Source organism: Martes martes, assembly GCF_963455335.1.
Source record: "Martes martes genome assembly, chromosome: 17".
In the NCBI taxonomy this organism is placed as follows: domain Eukaryota; kingdom Metazoa; phylum Chordata; class Mammalia; order Carnivora; family Mustelidae; genus Martes; species Martes martes.
This window is the reverse complement of record NC_137905.1, coordinates 46,006,173-46,024,971: the sequence shown is the minus strand read 5'-3', so window position 1 is coordinate 46,024,971 and position 18,799 is coordinate 46,006,173. Positions and strand designations below refer to the sequence as shown.

At 54.4% G+C, this 18,799-nt stretch overlaps 1 protein-coding gene across 5 annotated transcripts; it reads right to left on the bottom strand.

Annotated features, from left to right (window-relative positions):
- Positions 1-833: 833 nt before the first annotated feature.
- Positions 834-18,610, bottom strand: PLD3 (phospholipase D family member 3). Of its 5 annotated transcripts, XM_080828948.1 has the most exons (14): positions 18,501-18,587; positions 10,214-10,350; positions 9,097-9,129; positions 8,107-8,198; positions 7,920-7,994; positions 7,683-7,825; positions 7,020-7,203; positions 5,583-5,703; positions 5,371-5,498; positions 3,945-4,145; positions 2,524-2,663; positions 1,990-2,155; positions 1,441-1,540; positions 834-1,334 (listed from the first exon to the last, which is right to left on the bottom strand). In XM_080828948.1, the coding sequence occupies exons 4-14, from the start codon at positions 8,131-8,133 to the stop codon at positions 1,147-1,149; spliced, it is 1,473 nt and encodes a 490-aa protein (XP_080685074.1). In that variant the 5' UTR covers positions 8,134-8,198; positions 9,097-9,129; positions 10,214-10,350; positions 18,501-18,587; the 3' UTR covers positions 834-1,146. The 5 variants fall into 5 exon arrangements, with proteins under 5 accessions (XP_080685074.1, XP_080685075.1, XP_080685076.1 ...); XM_080828949.1 differs by lacking the exon at positions 10,214-10,350 and having other exon boundaries at positions 18,501-18,610; XM_080828950.1 differs by lacking the exon at positions 9,097-9,129.
- Positions 18,611-18,799: the final 189 nt, after the last annotated feature.

Genomic DNA, 18,799 nt, shown 5'->3' with positions numbered 1-18,799 from the left:
AGGGGGCTGCCCCCGCTGGCCCTGAGCATGCCCTCGGCCCTGCTGCCCTTGCCCATTTCAATAAAGAACTGTTCAGCAGCCCCGCCTGAGGCCTGGACTGGAACTGGGGTGGGGTTCAGGTTGGCCGCCCAGGGCCCTGCTCTCTGATGCTGCGCCCTGTCGGCCCCTGGCTCAGGATGGAGGCTAGGCTCCCATCGCACTGTGAGGGACAGGCTGACCCATCCCCTGAATATGCTAAGCATTTGGCACGTGAGGATCCGTCCTCAGAACGTTCCCGGTGTTCAGCAGGTGCCAATCCGAGCTTGCCAAATGCCAAGGTCTCATCTGTTGACCTGCCCTTGCCACATGTATAGGCTTGGCACGTCCACACTGCTACTTGGGTCATGGCTAAGTGTAAATTCCCTTGGTGGCCATCAGTTTATGCTTGGTGCACCCTGAGGTGTTTGGATCTGCGAGGCCACTCTTGGGAGCTGGTGATGGTCCGGTGCGTCCCCATCTGGGAACGTGCCAAGTGTGTAGTGCTCGCTACCCTGTGCTGGCTGTGTGAGGCTCAGCTCACGCCAGGCCGTGTGGTCACGCGCTACATGCTCAGCACATACTGGCTCGTGGGCATCGCACACTCGGGGCTCAGCACACGCCAGCCCCATGCTGTGTGCTCTGCGCATGCCAAATCCATGCTAAGGGCCCAGCACGTGCTGTGGGCTCAGGACCTGCCAAACCACGCTGGTAATACACCGAGGTTTCTGCCAACACCAGGTCTCCAAGAGAGGGGCATGCCGGCTGTGCCCTACCCCGACGCCCCACTTCACATCACTCAGGTCCGGCACGGGCTGTACAGACAAGTTATTTACTTCTTATTATAACCTGGAGCCCTCTTTGCCCTGGAAAGGGGGGTGGGCCAGGGGGCCAGGCCCAGCATGCACCCCCATTTCTTTGGGGGCTGATCCCTCCCCCAGCTGGGCTGGGTCCCAGGGCCGCAGCATCAGGCCAGCAGGGACGGAGATAGAGGTGGGAGAGCAGGGGAGAGAGCCAGTGGAGCCACGATGGGGCACACAGAAGCAGGGGCATGGGGACAGGGGCCAGGACCCAGGACATCTGGGTCCGCAGGGGCCGTGCAGGCCTTGGCCTGTCTGCCAGACCAGGGCCTCACAGCAGGCGACAGGCATTGCCCACACTGTCGGCTGAGGTGTCAAGGTCATGGCTGTATGGGGAGTCCCAGTCCCTCAGGAAAACCGCCTCCAGCTGGCTCCTCAGGCCGCCCCGCCCATTCTGCGTCACCAGCAGCGAGGTGCCCGCCGTCTCAGTGAAGTAGCTGCCAGACCAGTTGGAGGTTCCTGGGGTGGGGGTGATGGTGGGGATGGGGGGGCGGTCAGAGAGTCAAAGCCCAAAGCTGTGCTCCGCTTCCCCTCCTGTCCCCCTGGGGGCGCTTGGGACACTCACCGATATAGGTGGCCCGTTCGGTCACCATGTACTTATTGTGGTTGACGCGGGCGTACGGGATTCGGGCCTGGCTCTCATCCGCGGGGACCACGAAGAGTTTCTGAAGGGGCAGGCAGAAAAGGAAGGAGCATGAGCTGCAGGGTGGGGGTGCAGAAGCCCCGGGGTCTGGGCTGGGGTATCAGTAACACCCGCTGAAAGGGAAGACCCAGCTGCCTCCCTTGTCATTCCTTCTCGCGTGGCTCCTATCTGTCCCTTAGGTCTCGCCTCAGATGTCCCCTTTCCCAGAAAGTCCTCTTCGACCCCCTCCCCCAGGCTGGGGTAGAGGCTTCCTCTGGGTCCCCCTATTCTGAGCACGATGCCACCTCCGTCAGGGCCCTGCCCCCTCTCCTTGGGCCCCACCATCCTGGCCCGACTCGGGATCTCCCTGTCATGGCACGGCCCCATCCCTCAGGGTCAGCCCTGTCAGGTGACAGGTGAGCCCCACGAGAACTGCGCCTTCAGTATTGTCCGGCACTAGGGCTGGGGGCTGCGTGTGCGGTGGGTGCTTACCACCTGGACATCGGAGTGGGTGTGGTTGTCACGCAGGGCAGCCAGGGAGAGCAGGAAGGCCCGCATGGACGGCTCAGAGTGTCCCCAGCAGCTGATCAGCAGGCGAACCTTGACGCCCCGCTCATAGGCAGCCCGCCGCAGCCCGTCGTCGATGGCAGGCCAGAACCTTGGGGACAGGGGTGGAGGATTTAGAGGGCAGCTTTACTTAAGGCCTTCCCCTGAGATTCAGGGAGTCTGCTCTAGCTTCTAGGCACCGCCCTACTCCTGGCTCCCAGTCCTGCCCCCAAGCCACTCATCCTGTCTCCAGCCCATACCCCCCGGCCCCGCCCCCAACCCCAGGATTCTCAGCCTTTTCTCTGTCCCCACTTTCTGTCTCAAGGGTTTAGACCCCCTCTCCCTGTCTCCTCTGCCTCTCCCTGTGGCTTCCCACCATCTGTCCCTTTGCCTTGGTCCTGCCTGCTTTTTGGCCTGGTCACTCCCTCTCCTGCTCATGGTGGGTCCCTGCCCCGAGCCCCATCCGTGAGGCCGCTGTACCTGTGTGGGTGGGAGAACTCCATGGTCGGCAGGTAGTTCATGACTGCGACGTAGATAAAACTCCGGGCATTGTCCACTACGTTGAGCAGGGCCTTCAGATCCGGGGTGCGACCACTGGGACACAGTGGTGGGGGCGCACTCTGGGGGGTGAGGGGACAGTCAAGACACGTGCCTGCTAAGGGTGCCGTCATCGCGGACCCTACGAACGCACAGTTTGTCTCAAGCTGGTCCTGTGGGTCTCGCTGAATCCTACAACCTCCGTGAAGGGGAGGAGTAATTGCCATTTACAGGCAGGTTGCTGAGGCTCAGAGAGGGTTAGTGGCTTGCCTAAGGTCACACAGCTGACAAATGGGGCCAGGATTTGCACCCAGGCTGCCTGGTTCCAGAATGTTTGCTCTAACACAGGGGTTCTAGACATAAGGGCTCTGGTCCAGCAGCAACAGCATCATCTGGAACTTGTTAGATTTGCAAATTCTTGGGCTTCGCTGCATACCGCCTACTGAACCAGGGTGCAGGGGTGGGGCTCAGGAATCTGGGTTTTAACCAGCCCTCCTCATGGTTCTGAGGCATGTTCAGGTTTAAGGACTTCTCCTGTAATCATCCGTGTCCCTGACTTGCTCACAGCCCACACAGATGACACTCCTCATGTGCCATTCGACACCAGGCCCTTTACCCGCTTCCCTCCCTCCTCGTGACAGATGGAGCAAACTCAAGCTCTGAAGGGGAAGTGGCCGTGGGGGAACCCTTAGCCTTCTGTGCGAGACCAATGGAGCAAAGGACCCCAATGAACCACGTGTCCCTGTGTCTAGGCCTTTCTGGGGCCCTCCCCAATGACTCTGGGGTTGGCCAGGTGACTGGCATGGAAGGGGACGGAAGGGGACCCAGACGGGCCACCCCAAGCGGGGGCGATATCAAGAGCTGCAAACAGCAGTGCCTTGCTCCCAGAGCTCAGTATCTGCCACTGGCAAGAGAACGTTCCACGGTGGCAGAAACATTCTATGGCTGCACCATTCAACATGGCAGCCGTTTGCTCCCTGGGCCTACCCAGCACCTGAAACGTGGGTCTGTGCAATTCCGCAACCGAACTTTGAGCAATGTTTAATTTCAACTGACTTGTAAGGGCAAAGAACCGAATGTAGCTATACTGGACTGCTCGATAGCGCAGGGCTCCCCTAGGGGCTCAGTGTGCATAAACCCCAGCTGGACTTCCCCATTAGCCCTAAAGGTTGCAGATAATTATGACAGCCACCATGGAGAGGACACTGAGGCTTGCGGAGGTTGGGACATAGCCTTGGTCCCAGACCAAGCAGACTGAACAGAAGTGAGGGGTCGGGACCCTCTTCCCGCCCCCCCTTCCCCCATCACTGGGTGGGGCTGGACAGAGACCGTGAGGGGCCCAGCCCCTCCCCCTAAAGACTCACCGCCAGGTAGGCCAGAGCAGGGGTTCCATTGAGACAGATCTCCATTGGGGTCTCCTGATTGTAGCGGGTGTCATAGGGCCGGGGCCAGGTGGCTGGGATGGAGCTGCCCGCCTGGCCCAGGTACCAGTAGGCCTCAAAGATCTTGGTCAGGTCCCGAGCTAGGCAGCTGCAGTTGTACATGACCACTCCTAGCTCCTTGACCTGCGGGAGGGCGGTGCTGAGCCTTGGGGTGGTGGCCTGGCGCCCATGGGTGACACAAACACCTACAGCCTCCCGCCCCCCTTCCTGTCCCTGGCCCCTCAACCCTCCCCTATCTTATCTGTCCCTCAGTCCCCCGTCCCCCCATCCCCTGCCACCACCACCGGAACTGAGTCCTGGGACGGGCATGAACTTGACTCGAGGCTAAAGTCTTGCCAACTTTTGATGAAAGTCATTTGGTTATTCTAAAGAGCCAGGTTTCCTGAACCTTTGCATATGCTGTTTCTTCTACCCTCCACAGAACAAGCTCCTACTCATTCTTAGGTCTCGGCTGACAGCCTCCTCCTCCAGGAAGCCTCTCTGGACTGCCCCACCTGTGTCAGGCATTCCTCTGGGCTTTCACGTTCCCTTGGGAAAGTTTCCCTCATGTCTGTCTCTGGTGACACTGGACCAGGAAGGCAGGCACTGGGGATGTCTTAGCCATGGCTCTGTCTTCAGCATCTCCTCACAAGAGCTGGTTAGATTAGAGGCTTGGGAAATATTTGCTGAGTCTATAAACGATCACTGCCTAAGCTATACCTTCTTTCCTGTCTTGTGCCAATTCTGCTTCAAGTGTCCTATGAGTTGTTACTGCCTTTGGAAGACCTTCCCTAATACTCTGGCCTGGGTCCCCCATCCTGGCCCTGACCCTCTGGGTGGCCACCGCCTGGTGACCAGCCCGTCACCACACTGGACTGGCAATTCCCATCGCTTACCACCATGTCCTCAGCATCCCCCGGGACAGGCTTGGGCTTAGAGCAGGCACTCAAGGAACTGAATAATGAAGGACCAATCAGTGGACAGGGCCTTGAATGCCTTGCAGTGGGGCCGGCAGCTGTCAGCAGGGATCAGAGCAAACCCCAGGCTTCTAAGAGCAGGGGAGGGCTGGATTTGGGGGGAAGCACCCCAAAGAGAAGCAAGTCGCTGTATTCGCCGTATTCCCATAGAAACAGCTGAGTCATTAGGGCACCGAAGCCCCCAACTGCCAGGATGAGGACTAGCAGGACCCAACGGGCTTTCTGGGTTGGGGGGGTGGCAATGAGCCAGCCCATGCGGGAGGGAGGAAGGAAGCCACCTCAGAGACTGGCCAGAGAAGACTCTGGGATTGAAGAGGGGTGCGGGTGGAGGCTGGGGGCCCCGTGGGGCAGGGAGCCGTCATGGAAGGCAGCTGGGCAGGGTGCAGGCAGACCTGGGTCAGGGAGCGCCAGTCCATGTTGGCACTGCCGATATAGAAGTGGGTCTGGTCCACCACCCAGAACTTGGTGTGCAGGACGCCATGGGTCAGCTTCTGCATATCCACCATGCGCACCTGGGCACCTGGGACAAACAGCGCATCAGGACCGGCCCAGGGGTCGAGCCCCGCCTCCCAGCCTCCCCCACCAAGTGCCCCGCCCAGCTCACCACTTTGCAGCAGTGCCTGCAGGTCGGCCTGTGGCTGGGGCCCATTGGGCTTGCTCACGGTAATGCGGACCTTCACACCTTGAGGGGCCAGGGTCTGTAGCTGCCGGAGGACCTCCTCACCCTGCAGAGAGAGGATAGCTTCTGAGGGGCTGGGCCAGCCAGCTCTCTAATCCCAGCTAGCCCCCCTACCCCAAAGAGGCTGTTTCCCTATTAGGTCCCAATTTGCAATCAGGAGGGAACAGGTTTTCCACTCACCAGCACGCTGAGGGATGGCTTTACAGGCTCTTAAAACCTTTCATCTCTTTTAATTACTGGGGCTCTGGGCCCTGCCAGGGTCTCCCGGACACTCCTGTTCTGCCAGGGACCTTCCCAAGATCCTGCCTTGGAAGCATCAATGCCCGGCACTGCAGGGGCCTTCAAGCAACTTGCAGGATATTGGGAGGCATGGCACAGGCCAGAGGGGCCGGGAAGGTACAGCTGAGGCTTGATGAGGCCAGTAACAGCCAAGGGTTCCCTGCCTCCTCCTGTGACCCGGCCCCATGCTAAGCCCCTACTCCTCTGAACTCACCGATTTCTCACCACTCTCATGGATGGGGCAGGGCTGAGTATAATCCCCAAGGTGCGGAGGAGAAAATGGGGCCCTGGAGAACTCAGGGGCAACGTGGGATTTGAACTCACTCACTGGTTCCCTATGGCCATGCTTGGTGCTTTGAGTCACTCCAGTGGGACCCAGCAGGGAGTGGGCGCTCCTGTCATTTTTACTTCTATAATTATTATTTTTTTTTAGGCAGTGCTCAGGGAGACCCACAGTTTTACTAAATGTTAACCCCACTTCTAACAAAAAGAGATGGGGGGGGGAAGATAAAACGAGGGACAAATTCAGTGTGTTTTGCAAGGAAGAGATTAGTTTTCTGTTTTTTTAAAAGTGTGCCTATACACTGTAATGAGGATATAAAGCGAATGCTCTGACATGTCAGATGCTGCGTGGGGATCTGCACAGATGGGCCTGTTTTCTTCTCAGAAGGACAACTGCTATGTATTGGCCCCATTCTACAGATCAGGAAACTGAGGGCTGAGGGGGTGAGGCGACCTGCCCAAGGTCACACAGCTGGGCGGTGGCAGGCTGGCTTGATGCTGGGCTGTTATTCACTCTGCTCCTTCCATTTCTTTGGACGACAGGGTTTGGGGCAGCTTGTGGGGGAGTGACATCAGTCAGCCTAATCCCTTGTAGGCAAACCCACAACCTGACATTTAGAGGCTTCCAGATGACCGTGACAAACGCCTCCGGTCCAGGGGACCATGTGAAGACAGTTGCTTTCAATCACTTGAGTCCCACTCGCTGTGTGAGATGTGCCCACCCATGTTCCAGGCTGCCGGGGTGCCCTCTTCACTCCCTCACACCCCCCCCCACCAGCCAGGGCCCAGGTTACCAGGTACCTGCTGGGCAGAGGGCTCCTGAGTGTGGGTGTCGTTGTTGGTGAGGGTCCAGTAGAAGGAGGCGATGTCCAGAGTGCTGTGAGCACTGGCGAGCAGGCCCAGCCAGGCCTGGCTGGTGGAGGGGTTGCCCGTGGAGGCATTGGGGAAGTCCAGGCCTTCGGGAATGCTCTCTACCAGCACTGCTCTGGGGGGTGAGGGAGGGTGGTATCAGCCACAGGGGGCCAGAGACAACCGGCTGGAAGCTGTGTCTGCCCACAGAGGATGGAAGACGATATTGTCTGTGTGTGCCCATATTCAAGACTCTCTGTGCGTCTGTCTGTCCAGACATACAGAAGGAAGAACGTGTATGTAGACACCTATGTATGTGTGTGTGTATGTGTCTGTCCACAAATGTGATGGAAAATGCTGTGTCTGTGTGTGCCTGTCTGTTCACAGATCTGGACAGAAGATGATGCTGCGACTGTCATGGGAACAGTGTTGGGGGAAGAGGCTGCGGATGGTGGGAAGCCCCTGTGACAGGGCACTTGGGCAGCTGTGATCACCTCTGACTGGCACAGGGAGTGGGTGTGGCTCCGTACAGGCCCTGCCCAGTGTGTAAGTGTCCTCGTGGGAGGTTTGAGAAGGCTCCTCCCCCACCCTCCACGGTCCCCCTCCCCAACTTACTCGCAGGGGTCATAGCAGGGGGCTGGGCGCTGGTTGGGTCCAAAGAGGTGCAAGTCGCCGTATTCCCATAGAAACAGCTGAGTCATCAGGGCACCGAAGCCCACAACTGCCAGGATGAGGACTAGCAGGACCCAGCGGGCTTTCTGGGGGGAGGAGGAGGAGGCGGCGATGAGCCAGCCCATGGCGGGCAGCCCAGCCCATGCCGGAGACAGGCAGAGGGTGGTGGTGGGCTCCTACCTTCTCTGCAGCCTTCCAAGCCTCGATCTCGTTCATGGGCAGCTCGCTGGCAGGTTCCTCCGCCGGCACCTTCAGCTGGGGGATGGGGATGGGGATGGTAGAGGGGGTGAAAGGGCAGCTTGACGGGGTGTCTGCCCCCCAATGCACCCAGGCCCTTCCCACTGGGCTCCTACCCAGGTCCACCTACCTCCTGGTACATCAGTTTAGGCTTCATCTTGCCAGGCAGCTGGGGGACACGCCGAGACCAGGCAGGAAAGTGGGTGTGTCAGGGTCTCCAAACTGTGGGGAACAAAAGCTGGCACTGTGGGGGTGCTCTGGGCCTTAGGGGAACATCACGGAAACTAGATTAGTCTTAGGCTCATGGGATCCACTGGGTCTCCTTGTCTGCGATCACGGGGGCCACTGGCATGGGGCCCGCCACCCCAAAAGGAGGAAGCTGACCGCTGGTCAGCAGGGATTTCGAAATCCCTCAAGGTCTAATGTCTAGCTTTCTTCCCATCAGTCTATGCTGCCCACCCTGCCCCCCTGAGCGCCCACGCTGCTCCTCATTAACGCTCATGCTGCTCATTAGCATCTTCGCTTCTCCGAGCGCTCATCTAGACATTCCCCAAAAGACAACTGTAGACGGGGTCAGCGGAGCCCCAAATCTTTGCCTGGCTTTTCACCACCCGGAGACCACCCAGGGAGCATTTTCCAGGTGGCTGCCCTGCCATCACCCACAGGTACCCACCAGACAGGTCAAGCTGGGAGCCCGCGACTATCGGGGCCTCACCACCAGTCCCCAGCCCATCCCCCTAGCCGTCTTCCTCCACCTTACCCCGGAGGGGACTCGGCCTTACCCCGCTGGCGGCAGCTGCTACCTCCGCGGGGCCCCAGCTACTGCCCCAACAGGCTGAGCAGGGGCGGGAGGAAGGAGGGGGCGGGGCCAGACGGAGCTCCGCCCGCTGCAGCGGGGAGTCTGCGCAGTGCGCAGGCCGCCTCGGCTCACCGCAGGGAAAAGGGGGGCCGGGGTCCCCCAGATACGGTCGCGTCAACCTGGCCGGGGTGGGTAGAGTACGTGGCTGGTGTATGGGCTTTGCCACCCCTCCACCCCCCCCCCCCCACAGAGCCCCAGTGTCGGGTAGGGAGACCTCGGGTAAAGAGAAAAAGGAACCCCACGTCTTTCTTGTCTACAAACCTTGTGAATTTTTGTACCATGGGCATGTATTACCTAGTCAAAAATAAATAAATAAAATTAATCGTTAAAAAACGTATAAAGGAAACGTCAACTATACTCAAAAAAATTTTTTTAAAGCCTTATAAAATAAAATGGAGAGCTCAGGGTTGAATGATATGCTTTCTAGATGGAGAGAATAAAATCAGCAGAAGACACAACCCAAGCTACTGGGTGGGGGGAAGAGCAAAGTGGCGGAAGGAGACGGTGGGTTTTCTGTTGGAGTCTGTTTGGATAACAGTATTTGATTTCTTCAAAAAAGCCAACTGATATTTTGATAGGGATTTTTTTAAAAATTTGGTTTCTGAAGTCCAGGCTCTGGCTGGAAGGATAAACAAGATTTGCCATTTCCCATCTCATATCTCTCCAGAAGGATTTAAGACCACCGCTGGAGAAACGAACCGAAGAACTCTTCCACGCCCACCTTCCCCAGTAAAAAAGGGGGGCACGCTCTCCCCTCCGTCCACGCAGGAAGTCAACACATAAATGCAGAAAAGACTTGGATCACTGAGAGAAGCAACAGCGTCAGAAGTGGTTGCCTCGAGACTGGGATCTGGGGTGGATGAGGACTGCTTTTTTTTGCACGCCTATTTTCTTTTTTAAAATTGTGCGATATAAGCGACTTACAGAAAAGCAGAGACAAAAAAAAATCTCTGCAGGTTAAGGAATAATTAATTATAAAGCCAACACAGGTGTCGCCGCGTCCCACCGGCATGCGCAGGCATTACCGTGATTTTAAAAAAGAAGGGCGAAAAAAAGAAAATTCCAAAAGGGAGCTAGGTTCTCTCCTCACCGGAAGATCCAGCCTAGATCTGAAAGGATAATTTGGAAACCCCTTCCCCCACAAAGTCCGATCCCAGATTGGCAAGGGCAGAGCAGAGCCGGACCCCCTCCTCTTACTGTAGAGGAACAAATGCGGACCGGCCAAGTGGATCCAGCAAGAAGTGGCAACAGATAAGGTTATTTGGAATTGAGAGGTCAGCAGGGGAAGCAGAGGCTAAGTCTCAGAGGTGGCTGACCCGCAGGGTTGCTAGGTGGGGGAGGGGAGGCACGGGGCAGGAAACATTTGCCTTTTATTTACCTGCGAAGGCCTTGGTGAGAAATGTTTTATTTAAGCATACAGGGTTGGGGGGGCGCCTGGCTGGTTCAGTCGGTAGAGCATGCGACTCTTGGTCTCCGGGGTCGTGGGTCCGAGCCCCACATTGAGGGTAGAGAGTACTTAAAAACAAAGAAAAATCTGCGGTTGGAACAGCAGGTGATGTAAAATTAGGGAAGAGAAAATGAGCAAAACGAAGGGAGAGGTAGGGCATGGAGATGGGAGGGATGGGATGCCCACTAAAACACCAAAAATAGGAAGAAGATAGGCGGTGTTTGTTCAAATTGTTAGCGACCTTTTGGCTTCCAACTTGTATAGGGATTATGGGTCTAGTAACAATGCTTTGAACTTTAACTTGTTATATTTTTATCAAAATACCTCTAAGGTGTTTAAAAAGAAAACTTGTGCTGGAGAAGCGGTTTAGACTGGATAGATTGCAAGGCTGTTAATACCTGCGGTCCTGCACCAGATGCCTGATTTGAGTAAGAGCTGCAGCCCTTATGTGACTGTTTGACCTTGAGAAATGACAACGTGCCTTAGTTTTCCTGTCTGTAAGATGGGCATGGTAACGATAGTACTTACTTTTCATAAGGCTGTTCGTTAATTTTACACATGCTTAGTATCTGTGTACAAGGGGTTGTTTTAGGCACTGGAAGTACCGTTGTGAACAAAATAGACACCAGGAAAGACAGACAAAAAATGAGACGGTAAGTAAATTATATGTTAGAAGGTAATAAATGCCATAGAGAAGCAGGGCAGGGGTAGGGGTGGGGTTGGGATTGTTTGCAATTTTAAATAAGGAGGTCGAGGCGTGCCTAGGGGGCTCAGTTGGTTAAGCGCCTGCCTTTGGCTTAGGTCATGATCCTGGGGTCCAGGGATCAAGCCCCATGTCAGGTGCCCTGCTCAGTGGGGAGTCTGCTTCTCTCTCTCATTCTGCCTCCCCCCACACCCCAACTTGTGCTCTCGCTTGCTCTCTCTAGTGAATAAATTAAAAAAAAAATCTTCAATTAAAAAAAATTAAGGAAGTCTGGGAGAGCCTCGCTGAGAAGGGGATACCTGAGAAAAAAAACTTCATGGAGGGGAAGGAAGGAGCTACAGGGACTTCTTAAGGAGTGTTTCAAGCAGAGGGAACAGTCAGTGCAAAGGCCCTGAGGCTAGAATGTGCCTGATGTAGGTAGGGAAGAGCAAGGAGGCCCGTGTGTCTGTCGTGGGGTGGGCGGGGGGAAAAAAGAGAGATGCATCAGAGAGCTGGTGTGCAGGGCTGCCTGGACTGCAGTGAGGAGGACATGTTCCGAGCAGAGCGGAGACTTGATCTGCCTTGGGTTTTGCAGTTGGTTGAGTGGTGGCCTCAAAAAAAAGGTGTCCAACATGGCCATAATCTCTGGAACTCGTGAACATGAACTTCACTGGAGAAAGGGTCTTTGCAGATGTAATTATATTAAGAATTTTGAGATGAGGGGCGCCTGGGTGGCTCAGTGGGTTAGGGTTAGGGTTAGCAGGGAGCCTGTTCAGCAGGGAGCCTGCTTCCCTTCCTCTCTCTGCCTGTCTCTCTGTCTACTTGTAATCTGTCAAATAAATAAATAAAATCTTTGAAAAAAAAAGAATTTTGAGAAGATATCATCCTGGGTTATCTAGGTGGGCTTGAAATCCAATGACAAGTTTCTCTTAGAGACAGAAGAGAAGAAACAGAGAAGACCACATGACCAGGGAGGCAGAGCCACCAGAATTTGGGAGAGGCAGGAATCCCCCCCAGAGCCTCAGGAGGGGATATGACCCCACCAACACCTTGATTTTGGACATCCCACCTCCCGTACCATGAGAATAAATTTAGGTTGTCTTAAGCCACCCTGTTTGTGATTTGTTATAGCAGCAACAGGAAACTAATACAGGTGTCTGCCGGCTCCCTCTGGCTGCATGGGGGATGTGTGTGTGTGTGTGTGTGTGTGTGTGTGTGTGTGTGTATGGGTTTTGAATATACAAAATTTGAGAAGTGACTCCTTTGAACTAAAGGAATTAGTATCTATCAAGCATACAGAATGGACACGCAAGAGTTTCTCAATAAATGTGATTGTGTTAAGGATCCTGATAGCCAAAAAAAAAAAAAAAAAAAAGAAGAAAGAAAAGAAAAAGAAAAAAGAAAGGCACCCTTCCCCCCCGCCCCCCTCCCCAAGGCAAGATGCTTGCTTTCCATTGTAGGCTTCTAGGTACTTTTTTTTTTTTTTTAATGCACATAGGACTTCTTTGGAAATGAAATTATGAGGCCCAGGCTCTTAGCTGGAGTGCCCCCTTCTCCACATCAGTTTCCAGAAAGACTATGGCCTCTGTATCCAGCATCCTGGTCCCCAGGTCCCTTGGGGGCACAGGGCAAGGTGAAATTGAAGGTGGACACGGAAAGCTGGACTGATTGAGCCAGGCTGACAGGTGCAGGCATTTCCCTCAGCTTAGCTCCTGCGTTCCCAGGAACCTGGAACCCCCATCGGGTTCCAGGGCAATGCCCAGGCTGGTCCCTATTCTCTATTTCTTTGATGGTGGGAGGCATCTCTGCCAGCAAGCGCAGCCCTCCCAGCCCCGGGGATATGCCCGGCCCCTTGGCTTACGTCCTGCCTGCCTTGGGGTGTGACACCACAGCCCACAGAAAAGGAGGAAGCAAAACCCACTGGGTTTCTGAGACATGTTCTGGTCACATGTCCCTGAACACCCCCCCTTGGCTGGGGGTCAGAGATGTGATCCCTCCCTCTATAGCAGTGCTTTAGATCGCGGAACCCACAGTTCAAATCCCACCTGTCACTCTTACTGAGTGACCTCAGGCGTGGGGCTTTATTTCTCTGAGCCCTGTGGGCCTAGCTATAGAATGGGGATCATCTCCTACTCATCTGCGGGGCACAGGCTGAGGGATCTCTGAATGGTTTAAGGGGGTGGGTCTCGGCGTTCCTACCACCCTGGGTTCTGATCTCAGCCGTGAGTAGAGGCTCCCTTCTCTGAGTCTTACTTTCATCCTCAGACCAATGGGGAGACGAGTACATTAACCTCACGTTTGCTGGGAAGAGTCAATGAAGCCATCCACGCAGACAGGCAGACTAGCAAACCCCCGAAACAAGTTTGCTGGTGAGATCTGTGTGTCCCTTAACACTGTGTACATACTTTTATCGCAGACAGACTTATATGTCCCTTAAAAAGCTAAGTCTGTATTTGGTGTATTTCTCTACTCCCTGGTGCCCAGCACATCATAAGCACTCCATGAATGTTTGCTGAAAACAGAAAAAGGGGAGCAGGAGAGTGAAAACCTTGGAGCAAAGACTTTCATAGAGGTCTCTGTAGACCTAGTGACATTTGTTTTATACACAGTAATAACCGGCATGTGCTCTAAGCCCAGAGCAGATGGGGAGGTAGATTATGGCCTTTTGGCCTGAGAGTAAAGTTCAAGGTCAATTTAAGGTTGATTCAAACCATCAGAGAGAGCTGCTGAAGCACCACACAGAGGACACCACAGGAAACATTTACATAGGGATCTTCCATATGGTTCAAAACAGAAATGTGTTTAAAAGGAGCCGATTTTCAATTGATTGTGCAAACCATTTTGAACTGAACAATCAGTTGTCTGAGCTCAAGTCCACAGAAAACAGAACAGAGCACTGGTTTTATCGACTTTGGTTGGTTGGTTTTTAGCAGTAGAACTTTTATTTCAAAGGACCCCTAGAAGGTGCCCTTCATAGGAAGAGAAGATGCTTGGTCTGAAGAACAATTAAATTGGGTAAAAAAACCTAACGAAACAACAACAAAAGAAACCACATCATGATTGGTGAATATTTCTGAGTTGGAACTCAAAAATCTAAGCTATTTCATCCCTGCTCAGAACCCCTCTGTGGCTCCCCACTGCCCTCAGGGCAAAGGGTAAACTTCTTACCATGTCCTCTAGGGCCCAAAGCTGTCTCCAGCTCTCATCTGTTCCCTGAACTTCAGCTTTGGAAGTCCCATGACCTTCACAATGCTTCTCCCCAGGGATTCCCAAGCCCCTCACACCTACCATGTCCCCTTAAAATCTCTCCCAAATCTGTTCCTCTCCTTGGTCCCCACTTCAAGGATAGCTGTCTTATCCATCCCACAGGTCTCGGTCTGTGTGCCACCTCCTCCAGAAAGCCCTCCATGATTGTCCCAGAGCCCTGGGCCTCATCTTGGACCCTCCACAACTTGTCCACTTGACCTCCTAAGGGTCCCTCCCACACACCCTTTTCTTTCTCCCTTCCATGGCCTTGACCTGTCCTCTTCCACCTGGGTCCCCACTTCTGCCACCTCCTTAGGCTCCCAACCTCCACCCAACCCTTCTAGTCCCCCCTCCATCTGAGACAAACTTGTTCCTCTCCTGTTCAAAAACCTATGTCCCCCACCAGTCTCTGGTGTCCTCAGGACAAAGTCTCAGCTCCTCACTGTGGTTCCCAGAGGTCTGAATGATCTCCCCTTAAAAACACCTCTTCAGTTTACCATCTCACCGACCTTTAGATCCCATCCATATTTAATAGCTTTCGGTTCCTTGAACTGAAACCACACTTTTACCACCACACACTCTCACAGCTGCTGCTCCTGCCCACCACACCTTTCTCTTCTCTTTGTGTCGCTTGTTCCTATCAGCTCCTGTGCCCCCTCCCCCAGGAAGCCCTTCCTGACTGCTGGGCTGGTCCAGAATCCCCCCTTTGGGTTCCAACAGTCCCTGAGCTTTTCCAGCCCAGCCCTGACCCTTCTGCTTACGCTTCCCCAATCCCAGCCCTCCGGGCTGGCACTGCCTGGTGATGAGTCTGTTTGTCCCACTGGACTGTGAAACCCATGAGGGCACCAGCGCGGGGCTGTCTCCGTCACCACTGTGTGCCCAGTACCACCCAGCACAGGGACAGCACATGGCGGGTGCTCAAGTCATTCATCTGTTCATTCAACTACTATTTGCCCAGTGACTACTTGCTGGTAAAGCCTGTGTAGACACCGGGACTATAGCACAAAACAGAAACAAAATTCTATTAAAAATGACATTCTTGGGGCGCCTGGGTGGCTCAGTGGGTTAAAGCCGCTGCCTTTGGCTCGGGTCATGATCCCAGCGTCCTGGGATTGAGCCCCGCATCGGGCTCTCTGCTCAGCAGGGAGCCTGCTTCCTCCCTTCTCTCTCCGCCTGCCTCTCTGCCTACTTGTGATCTGTCTGTCAAATAAATAAAATCTTTAAAAAAAATAAAAATAAAAATAAAATGACATTCTTTGGGGGGAAGAAAATAGATAGATGAGGGAAACATATAATATGCGCCTTGGGGAAAAATAAAGCAGGCGAGGGGCAGAGCGGCCTCACAATGGAAAATGGTTGATGTCTCAGCTCAGAAAAATAACACCACGCCACCGCACATCTTGGGGGGCAAAGCATTGTTAGCCCTGTTTTCCAGATGAGGCAGTCTCTGCTCTCTGCTCAGGCTGTACGGTTTCAGTCTGTCGGTATAGCATTCGAACCCAGAACTCAGTTCTGTTCCGGGACACTGTGATGTCGAACCAGCTCATGAACATAAAATAAGGCAGAATGTCTTTTGCTTGCCCTGCTCCCTCCCCAGAAGAGGGCAGAGCTCCTTGTTTACTGAGCCAAGCGCTGCTGGAAGCACTTTATGTATTTAATCACTCACACCGGTCCTTTTCTTAGCCCCGTGTAACAGATAAGGAAACTAAAGACCCAGAGAGGTCAAGTCATGGGCACAAAAGGACACAGTCAGGAAATGGTGGAGCCAGGATTTGATCCCGAGCTGCCTCAGGGTCCCGGGTGTAGACAGCTGCCTCTCCTGTTGTTTATCATCTGCAGATCTGGTGCTGCCAGCCACCCCCACCCTGCCCCCCATAGCACCTAAACCCAGAGGTTCATTGGCATTGGCTTCTCAAAGACTCTCCCAACATCTCCTCCTTCTCTTCCTCCCAGTCTTTGAGAGGGATGTTGGAAGCTTTCTCCAAATATAAAGGATATGTGAGTGCAGCTTTAAGAAGACAACTCTGGCTCTCCTTCTGACCAGGTTGCTCTGGCCAATCCATCCTTGGTAGAAGTTCTGGAGCTGGGCTGCTGTTTCATATCACATCAGATTAAGTCTCTTTTCTCCTCCAAATCCTCCCGTGGCTCCTGCCTCATTCAGGGTAAAGCCAAAGTCTTCTCCAAGGCCCATGAGTTCAGCCGATCTGCCCCCTTCCTCCTCTGACCTCGCTCCACCCCTCTCCTCCCTCATTGGCTTCCTTGCTATTCCTGAAATATTCAATGCATGCCCCGACCTCAGGGCCCTTGCATTTGCCGTTCTCTCTGCCTAGAATGCTCTTCCCCATAGAGCCACGTCACTCTCTCCCTTCCTTCAAGTCTTTTGTTCAAATGTACCATCATCTCAGAAAACCTTCCCTGACCACCTTATTTAAAACTGTAACCTTGGGGCGCCTGGGTGGCTCAGTGGGTTAAAGCCTCTGGCTTCAGCTCAGGTCATGATCCCAGGGTCCTGGGATGGAGCCCCACATGAGCCCCACATGAGCGCCTATGCTCAGCAGGGAGCCCGCTTCCCTTCCTCTCTCTCTCTCTCTGCCTACTTGTGATCTCTGTCAAATAAATAAATAAAATCTTTAAAAAAAACAAAAAACCTGTAACCTTTGCCATGTATTCCAAACCCTCTTCTGACATACCATACAATCTACTTACCTGTTCACTTGTTGTCTCTTACCCCTGCTAGAATGTAAATTCCATGAAGCCAGGGATCTCTGTCTGTTTGGTTCATTGCTGTGTCCCCCAGGCCTAGCACAGTGTTGGGCATGTAGAACATGCCTAGTAAATATTTATTGAATGAACAACTTGTGTTTTTATTCCCATATTGCAGATACAGCAACTGAGGCACAGGGAGGTGAAGCCACCTCTCGAGGCCATGCAACTCTTTTAAGTACGAAGTCCTAGAACCAAGGTTGGAGCCAGGGTTCCAGCTCCCAGACACGCATTGCTAACCACTGTCCACACTGCCTCTCTAAGGCAAAGTGAGTAAGATACTTAACTCTCTACCCAAGCATTCAGGGTTGCTGAGGTTTGACTGAGGTGTGCTGGGACCTGCCTCATCTCTCTGTACCCCCACTTCTAGAAGTCAAGGGGATCTGGGTCTAAACTAGCTAGTCCCCCCCACCGCCCACTACTCCTGGACTCTCATTTTGTAGGTGGGGGAACCACTCAATCCATCAAGGAAGAGAGATAGGGATGAAGTATTTACCCGAGCAAGGTTTGGGATGGCCAATGGCCCACCCCCTCAGGTGGGGTGACGTGGCAGAGATGAGGACATGGAGACTGTGATGTGGGGTGGCATGGGGTGGTTGCCATGGCAGAGGGTATCATGGTACAGGGAGCATACAGACGCCATGGAAATGAAGAGGGCAGCTTGTGGGGGGGAGTGACAACGAAGACGTGATGAAGGTGACTGCCTCAGGATGAGGGTGACATGGTTAATAACATGATTAGCCCAAGTCGCCACGTCAAGCTGCACACATCACAAGAATAAACTGGCAGAATCCTCACAACCATCCTGGACACAGGTGTCCTTGTGTGCATTTACAGCTGAGGAAGCTGAGATTGCAAAGGGGTGATCAGGTGGTCAAGGTTACCCAGAGGTTTCATGGTAGAGCTGGGAGTCTGGCACAGCCCAGGAAACCGGCTCTAGTAGCCCATATAGTGGTGAGAATAAGAGACGTGACACGGGAAAATGACGAGACATGGAGGGGAAAAAACCAACTGGAGGGCAGAGTAGCTCCTTATGGGGAAAACTAGGAGCGTAAGGCATGGACGGTGACTGCCGGGAGCAAAGGTGATACGGGAGAACGGAGACATAAACGGTGAAAATGACGTAAGGGAAGAGTGACTGCGATTTAAGGATTTGGTGACAGGAGGTGTGTGCGGGTGAACGGGGGTATGACGACGACTTATGAGAAGTGAGGACTCCATAAAGGAAAAATAGCAACAAAAGAAGGGCGCAGGCGACATAAGGCGATGGCGGCATAAAGGGGGAAAGGCTTCAACGTAAGGCGGCAACGGGGGCTTAGAACGAAGCGAATTAAGGGGGTTGACAGCGACATAAGTAGGGTGATGGCGACAGAAGTGGGGTGATGACATTTCAACCGGGATGCGACAGAAGGGGAGGGATGGCTACATAAAGAGACACTGGATGACATAAGGGTAGAAATGCATTACAGAGGGAAGGACAACACGAAAAGGGTAGCAGAGGCGTCGCGCCCCCAGATCGCACAGTACCTGCACTCCACGTCTCCCACTCCGGGACCCAGCCCCGCAGGCACCTTCCAGGCTGGAGCCCCGCCTGGCCGCCCCCGCCGCGCGCAGGCGCACTTCGGCAGGACTGCGGGACGGCGGGGGCTAAGCATGTGCGTTTCTCATTGGCCGCGCTCCTCGCTAGCGCGGGGCGGAGGGAAGCGGACCGAGGGAGGTCACGTGACGGTTGGAGGCGGGGGGCGGGGCCCGCACTCTCGCTGGTGGCGGTCCGGCGGGCTAGAGCAGCCGCGGGCTGGTCGGCCCGGCTTCCGGTGGCGAGGGCG